The 16,783-nt window shown below is 37.3% G+C and overlaps 1 protein-coding gene across 3 annotated transcripts; it reads right to left on the reverse strand.

Moving 5' to 3' along the window:
- Positions 1 to 8: 8 nt before the first annotated feature.
- On the reverse strand, positions 9 to 16,626 carry myzap (myocardial zonula adherens protein). Of its 3 annotated transcripts, XM_082161369.1 has the most exons (15): positions 16,522 to 16,626; positions 13,350 to 13,725; positions 12,495 to 12,569; positions 7,949 to 8,044; positions 6,405 to 6,563; positions 6,188 to 6,280; positions 5,041 to 5,154; positions 4,678 to 4,830; positions 3,551 to 3,676; positions 3,040 to 3,168; positions 2,862 to 2,956; positions 1,915 to 2,020; positions 1,702 to 1,785; positions 1,315 to 1,421; positions 9 to 1,225 (listed from the first exon to the last, which is right to left on the reverse strand). In XM_082161369.1, the coding sequence occupies exons 2-15, from the start codon at positions 13,416 to 13,418 to the stop codon at positions 877 to 879; spliced, it is 1,755 nt and encodes a 584-aa protein (XP_082017495.1). In that variant the 5' UTR covers positions 13,419 to 13,725; positions 16,522 to 16,626; the 3' UTR covers positions 9 to 876. The 3 variants fall into 3 exon arrangements, with proteins under 3 accessions (XP_082017495.1, XP_082017496.1, XP_082017497.1); XM_082161370.1 differs by lacking the exon at positions 16,522 to 16,626 and having other exon boundaries at positions 6,405 to 6,560; positions 13,350 to 13,901; XM_082161371.1 differs by lacking the exon at positions 16,522 to 16,626 and having other exon boundaries at positions 1,315 to 1,376; positions 13,350 to 13,899.
- Between the last annotated feature and the right edge of the window lie 157 nt (positions 16,627 to 16,783).

Below are 16,783 nucleotides of genomic sequence, written 5' to 3' on the forward strand. Positions count from 1 at the left end.
CCAGTGAGTGGGAGGTTTGGACATTTTATTTATTGAACAATATACCCAGTTCTGTGTAAATATAGTGCTCAGTCAGTGAAAAATATTTAATACCAAATATATTTTAGCGTTTTGTATGACAGGTTAATACTCAAAAGCACTTTATAAACCTTAATTTGCAGTCATCATAAATCATAATGAGATTTTGGCAACTGAAGCAAGTCTTCAGAAAAGTGCATGAACACATTAACGCTGTGAACAATCCACAGAGCCCTGATTCCTCTCAGCAATCTTCGCTCTGTCTGGGTGATGCACTCTGGTCTAGAACGATGGGGTCTAACCAACACCTTTTCTTTAAACTGGCCTTCTGAATAAATTTCGCTGAACTGTAAAAATCAGGTGAATAAGCTGGAGTGTGTGCATCAAGCAACTCCAGGTGCAAAGTGCAATAGAGTACGAGGCCACTGATGTCAACAACTCTCTTTGTACAAATAAATGGAACCATTAAACAGGTTAATGCACACTGAAGTGAAAAACATCTATTAGAACTCAAGTTTTGAGCTTTGATCACAGCTGATACCATACTTTCTTTCCTGAAAAACCCCTCATAAATAGAGCCTATTATTGAGTTTTTTCTATATAACAAAATAATATATGGGTTATACACTCAGAAAAATGAAAATATAAATAGATAATTGTAAAATATAGAGGGCTTTCACATAAAATCACTTTTTTTGTAAACAAAGCAAAATAGAGTGCATCAGTATACTACTAAAATAAGTTATTCACAGATCAAAAGGTTATTTACATATACTGCAATGTTACACGAGCAGTGACAAAACAAAAATACTTCATGTTCCATCAGCTTCGGCCACTGCCATTTGAGTAGAACTTCATTCAATCAATGTTCCTCTTCGCGCTAATCTCCATCAGTTTCATAAAAGGAGTGTAGATCTGTGACGGGCTGGTTCTCGCTTGAGGGCTGGTGGCAGAGGACAGTTCTGAGGCCGGCGGAGATTCGGCCTTCCCGTCTTCATTGCTTGTCTGAACAGAACTTGAAGATAGAGTTGCAGTTTGTGTGGTACTGCTCGTTGTTTCTTGTGTATGTACTACACTGGACCGCAGCATTGTGCTGTACTGGCCAGGGGTGTATTTAAGTAGACTATTGCTCAGTCTGCTAGAGGATCTTGGGGTCGGTGAGACAGGACTGGGTTGGAAAGGAGCGACATACAGCGGCTCCTCAGATCTATGAGAACAGGGAGAGCATGCGTGTAAAGCCATGGCCTCGAAAGCAGTTTTACATTTCTTATGGCAAGGTGATCTTGCGCTCATTACCTAACGGGCAGGTCACAGCCAACTCCAACATCCCTGGTGACTACTTTAGTCTCAGATGCTCTCTGTACAGACATAAAATACTTCAACTTGTCTTCTAACTCATTATTCTAGGAAGCAAAGCAAAGGACAGAGTCAGATCAGAGTGGAGAATTGATTTCACAGATATATAAAGATGACACTGGACAAAGACAGATTCAAATAAGATGTACTGTATGAGAAATTTGAATAACAACCAAAGAGACTCAAAGAGTCCAGCTGATAGAATAGCGAAGTATTCTGGAATAATCACATTCAGCATGCATATTCCAACCAATCTGTGCTTTCCAGATTGTAAAGACGAGGGACAGGCAAAAATCACATTTTGCTACATAAAAACGTTGCTCTTACCTCACACTCCACAATGGCAATCCTGTCCAGTAGCTCAGCGATGAACATATCCTTCTGTGCAACTTTTGCTCTCAAGGTTTCAACCTGCAGAATTGTTTGTTTGTTTGTTTTATAATTAAAACAATAATGGTGTCATGATTTTTGGTTTTGGTTTATTTTGTGTTCATGGAATACTCTTTATTACCAGAAGAAACAGTCTCTGTAAATCCTTACCTCCTCTATCATGGCCTTGACCTTCCTCTGTTGAGAGAACACCATGTCATTGAGGTGCTTTATTCTCTCTCGCAGTTCTGCGGCTTCCCCTTTCAGCTGCTCGGACCTGGGAGGAAACATGCGGCTTATGAGAGATATAATACATGCAATAAAATATTGAAATAAAATTATACCATCAGAATCTTTGGTGGCATTTATTATTTTCTCTGAGAGGGCAAAATTAAGACATTTTTAGACTAAATAAAAAATAACTAATTAATCGCACAGGTTTCTATATTTAATTTCAATCAACATATTTAACATAAAAGTAACATACAAATTTGTAATCATTAATATATTTTCACACGGAATCTCCAAATTAATGTAGAAACAAAAAAGACAGTATTGATAAAATATTTGTTCATGTCATCTTTTTACTATCTACTATGAATGAAAGCAAGTGTCAGCGATACCAATACTTATTAATTAAATAGTTTTTTAATTTTTTATTTCTGGAGATAAACTAAGTAATTATAGCCACATAATAACTTAATAACAGTACAATTGAAGGCCAGGCCTAAACTGCAAATTATCAGAATGTTTTTTATTTATCGCTTATTAACTATTTCAGAACATTACAAATATTATAACAACTTTTAATTTAAGTAAACCATAAATAATAGTCACATAAACCCATTATAATAAATGTCATATTTAGCTGTGCTTTTTATACAGCATCTCTGTCAGTAATCTATGCTGCATTAATTGCTTTCATTATTTGAATGCATTAAAAAGCAAATATTAATTGCTGAAATGAATGTATTATTGTCCCAGGCCTACTTGAAATATTATTATTATTATTATAGTAATGGTATCTGGTTATCTGAAACCATCTTGAATGAAGAAAACATGACATCACTGGACTCAGCAGCTGCAAACTCATTATAGGAATACATTAGATGTCTTACTGTTTGGCCGCAGCTTTGTCTACGTGGTCAATTTGGTCCAAACCACGTAGGCGTTGTTCACATTCAACAAGTCTTTTTATCAGGTCACCCTTCTCCTGTTAAAGAGAGAGAGAAGTGTTTTATAAATAGTTTTCTTCAGGGGTAACAGGGAAAGACTGAGCAAACTGATATTATTTACCTGAGCCATACAGTTTAGTAGCCTTTCCACCTCAGTAATTCTTTGGTCCCTTTCAGCGATCTTTGCCTCAGCTATCTGAGCATTCCTCTCAGCCTCCTCAAGTTTCCTCATGTAGTCATCAAGCTGTGCCTGTGGACAAACAGGTAAACACTCAGAACGACAGTCACTTTATTTGCCTCTGTTCATCAGTCAGTTACCGTCACCCGCTCTGAAATCTTAACTATCAACACTAGGTGGCACCCTTACTTAGAAAAACAAATGGACATTTTTCTCTCCTCCCTGGTGAATATCTACAGATGTTTCCTGTTATGAGATTGGAATCATCATGCCCTGCTTGTAAAGTATAATACAAAAGTAATCTTTAACAATGAGTCAAGATATAACAAAGTTTTTAAAAAGTCACACACATATAAACTAACGCCTTTGTCGCATTACCATGCAGTGCAGTTCTTGCTGAAGTAGTTGGACAGTAAGGCATTGTGAGAGTCTGTTTGTTTGGTCATATCTGTACCTGCAAAGCCTCTATCTCCTCTCTGTGCGTCCTCTGCTGTTCCTGCAGCTGCTCCTCATATTCCCTCTGTAGCTTAGCACTCAACTCTTTCAATGCTTGAGTCTTCGCCTCCTGAGAAGTCTCCACCTACACACACACACAAAAAGCAATTCAGTTGTCAAATAGCATGGATATTAACATGTAAAAAAGTGACATTAAGCATTTAAAAAATATCAGATGTTCTTGTTTCCAATGAAGCACAAGAGATACTCTTTGGATAACCTCAAATCATGCTGTAGAACATTATCATCAGGTTTTACAAACATTTGTTGAGCCATTAAAGCAAAATGGACAACATTTTTAACTTTTATTCTTTTAACTATATGTTTATTTTGAACCTAAATACTGCATACAATACAGTACAATTTTACTTTTTGACAATCACTTATAATTATAACAAATACATTATGCAGAAAATGAAAACATCCAAGTACAATGGATAATACAAAGACCTCACTGTATGTAACAGTGTATGTCTAAGGGTTTTAAATACAGTAAAAGTGTATGTCTAAGAGTTTTAACTACTGTAAAAATGATACAGTATGATCAGGAAGTCATGGCAACTTATGTTTTTACATTAACTCAACAAAATATTTTAATCATTTACAACTTTCTTTATAAATTATATAAGATTCAATTAAGATTTTCAAGTCAGTTTAATATCATTTAAGTTTAAATGATTTGTACAATCAAGTTGATTATGCACAAATTTAAGGCAGCAAATGAGTTGAAATACGTGGATTTTTTTTCACAGTGTATTAATCCATGTACAGAAGTCTCTCAATTAATATAAAGTTTAAAAACGGTATATGTTATAATTAGAAAAATGAAAAACCTGTATAATATTTTGAAGAGTTTTAGATATAGCACACTGCGGGACCGCTTCTCATGTCAACATATCTCATAAATATTCCTGTTGTAAATTGGGCCCAAATTTGCATACTAGCCTAGGTGTTCTCAATGATCGATGTAATGTTTCACTAACAAAAAAGAGGCAAAGTCCATGGTATAAGGATGTTCATACCATGGAGGGTCTGCTCGATAATAATAGCATTGTATAATAGCGGTTTGTGTGTGCTTGCAAGCACCTGATGTTTGAGAGAGTGGTTTTCAGCCTGTGCTGCTGCTAGTTGTCTCTCTGTTTCCTTGAGTTTCTCCTCTGTCTTCTCCAACGAGCTGCGCAGAGATCTCATCTCATCCCTGTTCCCCACACGGTTATGACAGCTTTCCAGCAATGATTTCTAAAAACAGACATGATCAACATCACATCATATGGATGAATGCAAAGGTAGTTTCTGAAAGCATGCGTTTATGCTGGCAGTAAAGTTATTTTTTTTCTAATGTGACATTTAAATGTTGACCAGTCTAAGCAGGTTGACTACAAAAACAACGTCTAGAGCTTTCACTGAACAGACCTTTGTCAAATGGCAATGACTGTATTGATTGTGTACCTGCAGATCAATGTTTGCTGTTAAGAGGGAGCTGTTCATCTGGTCAAAGCTGTCCATAGCTGCACTTCTCGTCCTCACCTCCGACTCTAGGAAACGCTTATGAGAGTTGGCCGCCTAGTACAAACACAGTCAGCACATTGAGAACTTGTCGTACAGACTTGTTAGAAGTCTGACACAGTCAGTAAGGCATTGAGGTAGTAAATAATCTGGAGTATTATTACACAGCTCTCTGGAATACGGATTGGTCAATCGTGACATTGGGTAAATGAAATATAGTTCACCCAAAAATGAAAATTCTGTCAACATTTACACACTCTGATGTTTTTCCAAACCTGTATGAGTTCATTTCTTCTGCTGAACACAAAAGAAGATATTTTTAATAATGTTGGTAACCAGACACCCATTGACTTCCATAGTAGGAAAAAAAAAAATACTATGGAAGTCAATGGGGCCCATCAACTGTTCGATTACCAACTTTCCTTAAAATATCTTCTTTTGTGTTTAACAGAAGAAAGAAATGTATACAGGTTTGGAACAACTTGAGGGTGAACTATCCCTTTAATGACCAAGGGTCACACACTACCAGACTTTTCAAGTCAGTCTGAAAACAAACTCATGCAGAAACGTGCACTTTGTTGCTAGGAGACACATGAAAAAATAAAAATAATATGCATTCTAAAATCGCAAAAAAAATCTTGTGCCCATCACACACTATGCAATTTTCTGTCAAATCTGACAACTGGAAGACTGACCCTGATTTCCGACAGCCAGCATCCACTCATCCAGACAGCAAATTGGGGTAAAAGTCTGTGCAAAGAGTCTAATCGAATTAATTCCAACCTTTACCGATAGTAAAACAAACCTGGGAGGGCGTCAGTATTAATAATAATGTAATATTGTTGCAGTGTTTGTCTTATTGCTAGGCCGAATGTTTTGTACATTGAAAAGGACACATTTTAAAAAATGATATATATTTTTAATTATTAATAATAATGTATAATGCCCACAAATATTCATTTATTTGCCGAGTAGCTGTGTAATAATGTGCAGTCAGCCTGTCATCATAACATTATTACAGGGTGATCAGGGTTTATTTTACTGGTACATTATATATTATAACCTTAATACCATGCAGCATTTTGCTCACCTTTAATTCCTGAGATAATTTTTGCACTGATTGTTGCATCCCTCCAAACTGGCCATACATCCGCTCTCGTACTTTTTCCAAAGAGTCACGTACCTTTGAGGACAGAAGAAATACATTATCTGCTTGGATGTACATTCCTGAAGAATATCAAGTATCTGCTAATAACGAGTTAACCTTACAGTTAGCTAGGTACCAAAAGAAAAGTCTCTGCGCTCACCTCTCTGATGTACCTCATCTCATCCCTCAGGTGACTGGCAGACCAGTCTCGTGCCATCACTTCCGGTTGGTGGTTGGAGCCTGTGCTGTGCACCACACCGTAAACCCTGGGCCCGTGCTGAGCGAGCTGTTCCCTACTGATGCCATTGGTCACAGGCTGCTGGGGGAACAGGACCACAGGGGTCAGGTTTCAGCTTGTGGATGTGTTTAAAAGGAGAGAGTGCCACTGTTGTGTTTACAGGCGTGAAGACCAATGTCACAGCTGAGCAAGACTTTTGGTGTTATGGGTGTATATTTGTGATATTTTATCATTGCTGCTGAGTTTTCACAATGAGAGGTTGGGATGCAGACAGTCACAATAGTCATAAGCAAGGGTGTCGTATTTCTGCATCCCAGTCCGAAAGAATTAAAAACCCAAGTCCTTTTTCTATCTGCTAGTTTCACCAGCAATATGAAAAGGAACTTGAAACTTGGAATGCTGTTGTGTTAACATTATCTAGTGAGAAAATATTTCTTTCATGACAGTGCCAAGGGGAAAGGAAAATGCCATAATAGCATTCCCCCTGGGCAAACTACAGGTGAGAAGCTCTCGCTCAAGGGCAAAGTGAAAGCGATCAATGGCCCTGCAATTCATTTTGATCCTGCTGCAGGATTCTAGGTCCTGGGAACTTTTCACACTGGGTCGTTTATGTCTCTTAGATTTAGTGTCTAAAGGAGTCATATTTCATGTTTTGCATGCCTTAAGAAAGCTCTTTTGTGATGTTTAAGAAAGTGAACAAGCATTTTACTGTGCAAAGAATGCCCTGAAGCCAAATTGTACAGATACGGTACAGCTCATGCTTGCTTCGCAAACAGTAACACACCAAACACAAATATCTTTTGGGAAACCAGCACCTGTCTTTTAAACTCCATCAATATCATTGATAAAATAACTCAAATAATATTACCAGGTGGTACAAAGACTTTCAAACATAATAGAAAACATATGTAGTCTATTGTGTTTGAAAGCACAGTTATATAATGGATCCAGTGGAAAATACAGGGTCTTCTAATGTTCAAAAAGTTTGGGTCGGTAAAACGGTAAATTGTTTTTAAAAGACAAATATGCTCACCAAGGCTGCATTTATTTGATCGAAAATACAGTAAAAACTGAAATATTGTAAAATATCACTACAATTTAAAATGTTTTATATTTTAATATATTTTAAAATGTAATTTATTCCTGATGCATCGCTGAATTTTCAGCATCATTACTCCAGTCTTCAGTGTCACATGATCCGTCAGAAATCATTCTAATAAACAGTTGTGCTGTTTAATATTTTTTTGTGGCAAACGTGTAATATGTTATTTAATATTTAACACAAATTAATGTGCCCTTGCTGAATAAAAGGTTATACATTTTTTCCAAAAAAATTTAATAAAAAAATCTTACTGACGCCAAGTGTTTGAACAACTTATGATGATCATACTAGAATAATCATATGATTAATCTTTACACAAGTAATAGACATTTGGGTTTGTTTGTGTTCTCGGAAGCTGTCATACCTTTTCTTCTTGTTGAGGTGATTCTCTCCCAGGCGGCCTTTCTCTCTGCATGAGCCCATTTTTCTTTTTCCAGGAACCATTGACCAATTTCTCCCCCTGCGATGTAACACATGGTATCTTTAGAGGTTTATCAAATTTTTCAGACACATATTGATGCTTGGGTTGATATTTAGAAAACCAATGTTGCGTTCACAAATTGTTGAGGAAAAGGCATTATCAGACATCACAGGTTTTGCCCTTGCTAGATGTTTTTGTGCAACAATTCTAAAAAGGCTCAGTCATCCTGTTTATAAGAAACCATATTGCACCATTTTACATGGTGCTGTTTTCACGTTGTACTGAGATGAAACAACATTAATGAATTCCAGCTGTGATCAGGGTGTGGAGTTCACTTTGCTCTTCTCAGGACATAGTTTCTCAGAACTGTAATCTCATTCATGTCATGACCACACCTCCTCAGGGCTGCTCTCCAAAACAAAGCACAGAGCTTCAGCCTCCTAACTGACAGAGACTGAACCCTGTTACGGCGAACATGAGAACAGTTCTTCATTAGCAAAAAGGATCAGATGTTGAGAATGCTGGATAAATGTTTTCCTCTGATTCTGACAGACGGCGAGAGATGTGTGGGAGTCAGGGAGATAAGATAGAACAATGATGCCAGTGTTATCATGGCCTTCTGCACTGGACTTCATAGAATTTTACAGATAATCCACAAAAACAAGCCCATGAGAGTACATTTAAGGTAGGTTACTCAAAGAAGGGAGAGAAATTTAAATGGTTGAACACAGGACCTCCTTTTTTGGCCTTATGTGTAGTCATATGAGTTATTTGCAACAACGTTTGGGAATCATTTTATGGATTTCAATAAAGGCCTAATAAATCTAACAGTAATTCATCTTTTGGGGATGATACAGTGCAGTGCCATCCTGATACAGTGCAGCCTCGAGTGCCTTATTCCTTTAATAAAATGATTACTTCATAAGGTATTAAAGGGATAGTTCTCTTAAAAATTACAATTGTAATAAATTCCTCACCCTCATGTCGTTCCAAACTTTCATTCATCTTTAAAACACAAATTAAGATATTTTTAATCAAAGCAGATTTCTGTTCTATTAAAAGTCTATTCCATTAAAACGTTGATGCTTCAAAAATATAATAAAATTGTTTAAAAAAAATTCACAAAGGCATTGGAATATAAAGACATCTTCATTGCGTGAAAGTCAAATGAAAGTCTTATGGATTCGGAATTACATGAGGGTGTTGGAAACTTTTCCTTCGTCAAAGCAGAGACCAGGAGGCGTTGGGATATCTTTCAAGCAGAAGTTACTCTTTATTGAGAACTCGCCGTGCGTCGCTGTAGTCATCCAAGTCAAGTCTGAATAAGGAACGTTGCCTTGCAATTTATATACATTTAGGGGGAGGGATTTACATTGAGGTTGAACAAAGCATGTAAATGAAGTAGCCTACATGAGTCAGCTCGTTTACAGAGATTTCCTGATCTCATCAGCATAACAGTGTCATTCACATGCATAAATGCTAATCCAATCAGCCTGACAGTATCACCCATACCTTCACATTATCATAGCTTAACTTGGGACAATGACATTGTTCAGGAGGTGCATACAGACAAAAGGTTAATGTCAGACACCTGGGTTGCTTGACTTAATCTTCTTTGAATCTAATCATCTATGCCTCAATGTAAAGCACAAGGTAACCTAATTTAAACATTTAATAAATTTGTAATACAACAAGGGTGAGTAAAATTTATTGACAGATTTTCATTTTCGGGTGAACTATCCATTTAAATGTAACAATAAAACACTAAGCGCCATACTTATGCTAGAAAATACAGTTACTGGTATAAACAATCCTCCAGACAGTATAACATTTCACAGAAATAATTTACTAAGAGCATCTAACAATATTGCAGACAACATTAATAAAGTTCAGTACCATTAAACTTTCATGCTCTTTTTGACAATATTTCTGTGCAGAATATTAATATACTGATATAGCACTTTGCATCTGTCAAGCGTGTTTTCCCTGTTTCATATTCTATACTGCTCACGTAATCTTACTGATTGAATTGAACACTATTCACTGAGGTCTGTTGTTGTAGAAAGATGTGCTGGAGGGTGTAAACTCAAGTCTAGTCTCTGTATTTTACAGTACACTATATCTGTTTCCATGCAGGGGATGTTGTTGAAATAGAGCTTCGCACCCCGGCTTTGCTGAGACCAGTTTTGTTGTCATTCTTTGTTGTTTAGCTAAATGTTTTTATTGTAATACTGGTCCTGGATCGGTGCAAATTTCAAGCCTTCCTGTAATCCAACAGCTGTAACTCGGGCAATCCAGGCCACAGGTAGATAGTATCCAATGGAGGATAGGATTACCACACACACCCATCTTAATTTTGCAGTGAATTCTGGTCTTGGTTCTTTGTTAAGGCAGTAATAGAATATCTCACTTAAATGAAATGTTAGTCTTTACACTTAACTATCCCTCTCCTCATTTTGTCTTCCATTGACCTTGTTTCACTTTTGTACAGTTATGTCACCAATTATGTTGCAAAGAATTACATTTAAAAAGCTTTATAATGAAAGTCAATGCAAAATCCCCATGTGAAACCTGACATCATCAAGATAGGCTACTAGACACTTATAACTGGTTAATATTAATATAAAAGCGAAATAAAAGTTTAATATTCTCCAATATGTTAACAAAAAAAGCTAATTTATATGCATAAAGGTGCAGTCACATTAGCAAAATATCTGCAAAATTGTATGTTTATGGCCGATGTGATCACATTGAACACAATGGGAAATCTTTTGCCCTCACTTGAAATTCGCAATCGCCAAATTCCCAAACTAACTTGCCATTGGCAGCTCATCAGGCAGGCCTGGGTTTTGTGTATTGACACTGGCCCTTCCCATGAGACAGACACTTATAAGGCCATCAACAGTTTTTTGTTGGCTGAGCTCCTGGATTTCTATTTCTCATTAGCGTCTGGGCTACGAAAGTGCCTGATGTTCCCAAAGCAGCTCCTATCAGAGACCAAACAGGGCGGATATCAGTTGAACTTCAAGGACTAAGAGCTGCAGGGTGCAAGTTCCAGGCCAAGGTACAGATAAAAACGTGCAGACACACCTCTCTTGACTTCTTTCTCAGTACACCACTGTCAGTAGAAGGCTTATAATAGCAGGTACCGTCAAATACACATATTAATTTGTCACACAGACTAACCTGTATCTGTAAACAAGCTCAAAATTAACTTCACCTCCCTTGGTAAATAGGTGTTTCAATTTCATGAGCTTTGTTTCATGTGATTCTGAACTTTGGGGGCAGCTCAAGGATATTTATAAGTCTAACTTGTTTCTAAACATATTGGCTTGGTAAGTAAAGTGAAGTTTAACTATGAAATCTTTACAGGTAGGCCTAGTTCCAAGAATGGAATGTGTGTGTGAAATCACGCACTTGTGTGCATATCTGCATGTGTTTTTAGGTGCGTATCATGCTGGCAAGGCCGTATGGATCTGTGACGCACAAAGTGATGGGCCTAGAGAAAAGACACAGTCTCTGATTTATCTCTCTGAAACACAGACCCAACATTCATTAACAAAAAAAACAATGTTGAAAATTTCCCCTTTCTGAAATTCCATTTGTCACACCCTTTAGCCTAAAGGTAAATCCTTTACACAATAATTATTTTCTGTAAAATGTTTTCCCCTTTTGTCAATCATCTAGATATATCCGATATATATTCAATATATTTTTGGAAGTATTTTTGGCTGCATTTCATCAAAAGTACTGTAAAACAGTAATATTGTGAAATATTAAAACCATTTAAAATAACAGTTTTTTTTTGTTTTTTTTATATATTTTAAAATGTGTTTGATGGCAAAGCTGAATTTTCAGCAGCAATTACTCTAGTCCTCAGTATCACATGATCCTTCAGAAATCATTCAAATGCTGATTATATTCTAATACTCTCAAGAAACATTTCTTGTTATTATCAGTGTTGAAACCATGATACAAGATTCAAATCAAAATCTTTTTAAAAGTCTTTACTGTCACTTTTGATCAATTTAATACATCCTTGTTGAATAAAAGTATTCATTTCTTTTAAAAATCCTACTGACCACAAACTTTTGAAAGGTAGTGTACATACATTTTTGTCTACAGTTGTTGTTGCTTTGTTTGTATTCCTTGTTATAATGTGAAAAACACACAATAAAATATATAAATATATAAAAAGATTAATATTTTAAAATAGTTGAGAATGTCATGCAAATGGAAGAAAACATCTGCAGTGACCACTATAGGACCACAGACGCCGAGTTATAAACCCTAGATCTAGAATATCTCCAGCTGATGTGTCATGATCTGAAGAAATCAGTCATTTATGTAATCATGCCATTTGTGGAGCTAGTCAAACAGATTGAAGATATCAAAGTCAGGGAAAAGAGGAAGTGTTTTATTATGACGTGAAGAGATGGTTAGCGCCAAACTGTCTGGCTGTACTGAAAGATGCTAAAATGATACTTACAGAGTTGCCGGTTTCATTCTGGGTTTTAGGATTGTCCTCGGGCCGGAGGGTTAATCTGAGACGCCTGATTCTCCTCTGGTGGACATTCGTCACAGATATACACAAATGGACAGACAAACAAACAAACAATGATTAGTCACAATCAACGTTTAATTAGGCAGGCAATCTGATGATTGTAATCTCAAGATTAAATGCTGGGCAATTTCACTGAAACCAAAACAAAAACTTCCAAGTTCTGTCAAAGATAACGCTTATCTGATCCGAGAAATGTCCCGCATCAAAAGGAGAAAAAAGGCGGCTGATACTGGTAGAATAACAATACTGTATTAAAATATGACTGCCCTTAGAAATGCTTCACTGATTGATTCACTTCAGATGTGGCTGTCTATTCAATTCAAATCAATAATTACTACAGTCAAAAATGTGGTTCTCAGCGTTTCGATGGCCTCTACGCTGGTTAGCACCATCTGAGAGGGTGTCAGTTGATTAGCTGTAAGAATGTCTCTGAATGGCAGCTGACCGCAGCAACAGCGGCTGAGCGCCAGGCCCTGATAAAATAAACATGACAGGGCCCTGCCTCCCAGGACAGTGGCTCTTATTACAGGCCCCTCTCTGAACAACACAACGCTGCCTCGCACACATCAACAGCGCACGATTAGCCTGGATATGGACAAGCCATTAGTGCACAGTCCAGAGCAGAGTGAGAGACAGAGAGGACTGAGAATGAACAAAACATAGACAAACATAAACACCTCATTGAGAATCAGTTATAGTCGAACATTCACAAGGAAACAAAGTTCAAAAGAGCAAGAAAACGTAAGCGAGTTAAAAGCACTATTCACTAGTGTTTCCTACCTCATTGAGGTCTGGTAGCTCTGTGGTGGTTGTGGTGCGAATGGCACCAGTCATTCCATTTTGCAGCATATCTCCTTTTCACTGTCCAAGTCACACATCCACACAAACACTTATCAGCGTCTGCGCCCACCACTGCAGGCGACACACCAAAACAGGATAAACGTGGTGTGTGTGTGAAAGAGAGGAAGAATGGGGGGAAAGTTCCCTTCAACAGCTTTGCCAGAATTCCTTCCCCCGGATGAGAACAGATAGAGTGAGTGAGAGAGAATCAGGAGGAAAAAAGAGGCTCAGTATTCCAATGTGCAGAGGTCAGTAGAAACACAGCCCTCCAGTGTGCAGACAACTCCAGAGTGACAACATCCCATATAGACTCCTCCTGACAGAGAGAGAGAGAGAGAGAGAGAGAGAGAGAGAGAGAGAGAGAGAGAGAGAGAGAGAGAGAGATAGAGAGAGAGAGAGAGAGAGAGAGAGAGATGTCAGTCTTTCAGTATCTGAGCTGGCTACGTAAGCCTTGTTTCCCATCAGACCCGTTGAGCAACATTTCACCACCGGTCTCCAGCTCCCACCTAACTGTAGCCGGGCTGCTTTAATAGGGTGGGGATAATGGCATTGGGGTGGAGCCCTCTCTCTTTCTACATGGGAAGGAGTCACACCTTAGGCGGGTTATACCACTTTTGATTGTAGTGTGACTTGTTATTATGCATAGACTAATAGTGGTGGATTTAAATTTAATTTAATTTAGCAATTGGATCATAACAATGATCAACTGGATCATAACAAGTGGGAACAAAAAGGGAAAAGCATTGTATAATTGTAATAATGTGTTATTATTTCGAATCATGTAACCAAGTAATAGATAACTCAAAAATGTAAATTCTGACATTATTTACTACTCTCATGTCGTTCCAAACCTGTTTGACTTTCTTTCTCTGTGGAACATATTTTGAGAAATGTCTGCTTTTTTAGTCCATATAATGGAAGTGTTTGATTTACAACATTCTTCAAAATATCTACTTCTTGTTTCTTGCAGGAGTAAAAAGTCATACAGGTTTGCAATAACATGAGGGTGAGTAAATGATGAGTCTATTAGGTACAACTTTGCAACCATTAAAAAGTATGTTTGATATAGTATAAATTTGGGTTGTATGACTGAATTTCAGACCACCACATCGCCCATGTTGTCATGTGACCGACCAGCATCAGTTGCATAGGTTCATTGCCATTTACAACTCTTCTCCTGTAGCCTCATGGGATTGTAAAGTGTTCATCATATGCTCACTTCAGAATCCTGCCATAAGAAGTAGATAATCTGGGTTCTTTTCACCTACTGTTTTATAAATACTATGAAAACTACTCTTGTCATAATAGTGTTTTTCATCTATATAGAAAGGAAGTTGGCATATTCTGACATGACTAAAATGTTCATTTATGGGTGAACTAACCCTTTAATTTTGTTTATTCTTTTCTAATTTTGTCCAACACCAATTGATGTCATAGACAAACAGACTGCACTGCAGATGCCTTAAACTTTGCTCTATGAAATCTTTCATCTGTGTGATTTTGTTTGCTTAACATATTTCAAAGTGCGCAAGTTGTAGGTCAATCATTAATTTAGGAAGCAGATAGTCTACTACATGACCTAGTGTAATCATTAACCCTCCATATTTGTGAGATTCACCCCTTGGAAAACACATACAGGCTGTAAATCTCATGTCTTATGGCTTTTTTCCCCACATAAACACAGACCTGGCCCAATTTAATCTTCATCTCAGGGATAAATTGGTTTTTTTAGTGACAAACAATCTTTGGAATATAACAAAGGTCTCCACTATATAGAAATCCATGAGCAAGACGATCAGACCAAGCTGCATGTGAAAGGTCACAGGGATTATGTTTCATGCCTTTCATGATGGAAAATAGGATCCCTGTTGGAGTGATCTCCTACTGGAGGAGGTTTGCTAGTCCCATTCAGTCCTATAGTGCTCAATAAGGCACTGAAGAGGTACACCATTGAATAGATGACTCCAACTCCAGCAAGGACTTCAGATGAAGCAAACTCTGAATCAACTTGCACCAATGCTGAATGTTCTTTATATCATAATCATTTGTTAACAACATGTATTCATTACTATAATGAGCTCATTTTTTTCTGCCTTTAATACATTGTTAGCTAACTGCGTGATTTGTATATGTATTTCTGAAAAGCATAACTTAGAAACAGTCAACTCTGATAGCAGATCACTCTAAATTGTAATGCACATGAGGTATTGGGTTTCATCACTGTTTCTGCATGTGTACTGCATTCATTTTTGTGCTGTTGTTTTTTATGACTAGACAATTGAATGGAATGAATTACACACACACACACACACACACACACACACACACACACACACACACACACACACACACACACACACACACACACACACACACACACACACACACACACTCACACACACATATATATTTCGTGATCAATTAAATCTTAATATTAAATTTAAGGCATTTAGCAGACGCTGTATGGCAAGTCTTTAACATCACATGAGGTTATCTTCTAGGAAAAGGTGCTATATAGAAATATAAATAAGACATAACCTTACAACAAATAAAAAAAATTCTCAGAAGACATGAGTCGTGTGCCTGGATCGATTATGCTGTTTTCATGCCAACAATTTCTGTGTACGGCTACAGCACATGTTTGTCTTTCTTCAAGTTTTTTCTTCATGTTTTGTCTTTCTCCGCTTTGTCAGCGCTCAAAGCACACAATGCCTGAATCAAATTGAATGGCTTTATACAGTACTACATCAATTATTCAAAGGAACTATTGACTGTTTTTAAATAACAACATATTACAGCGTTTTCCTGGCTGTGGGAGCTTTTCCACATTAATGCTAAAACAGGATGTAGCCTATGTCAGATGAATTCTCTCCCAATCTGACCCGAAGTTAAATCTACACAGCTGCTTTGTCTTCCTCACCATGTGACATATTATTCAAGTTCAAAATGCATCATTACCTACAACACAAAATTACAGGTAAACACTGTTACATCCATCCATCCAGCTCACCTACAGTTTATGTCTGACTGCACCCAGTTAACAAGGAAAAGAAAAAGTGAGTAGCAGCTATTCCTGCCTCATTGTGTTATTACGTATTGTCACCATGCTTACCTGGTCTTACTAGACGGGCTGGATTCCTTGAGGTGCAGATCAGAAACATTTCTGAGATGAGATGAGGAGTGACAACAGGAAAAGGAAGAAAAACCAAGAGGGTGAAAAAGACGACTAGAGTATCTGGCAGGAAGACAGTCTGCAAATAAAGTGTGTTTGTTTGTAGATGTTATGTACAGAGAAGGGGAGTGGACCTACAATCATAAAGTCACCTATTACAGAAACATTTACATTTTTAAGGAATCTTGTTCAGAGAGACCGA

Source organism: Leuciscus leuciscus, assembly GCF_965113295.1.
Source record: "Leuciscus leuciscus genome assembly, chromosome: 2".
NCBI classification, from domain to species: Eukaryota; Metazoa; Chordata; class Actinopteri; order Cypriniformes; family Leuciscidae; genus Leuciscus; species Leuciscus leuciscus.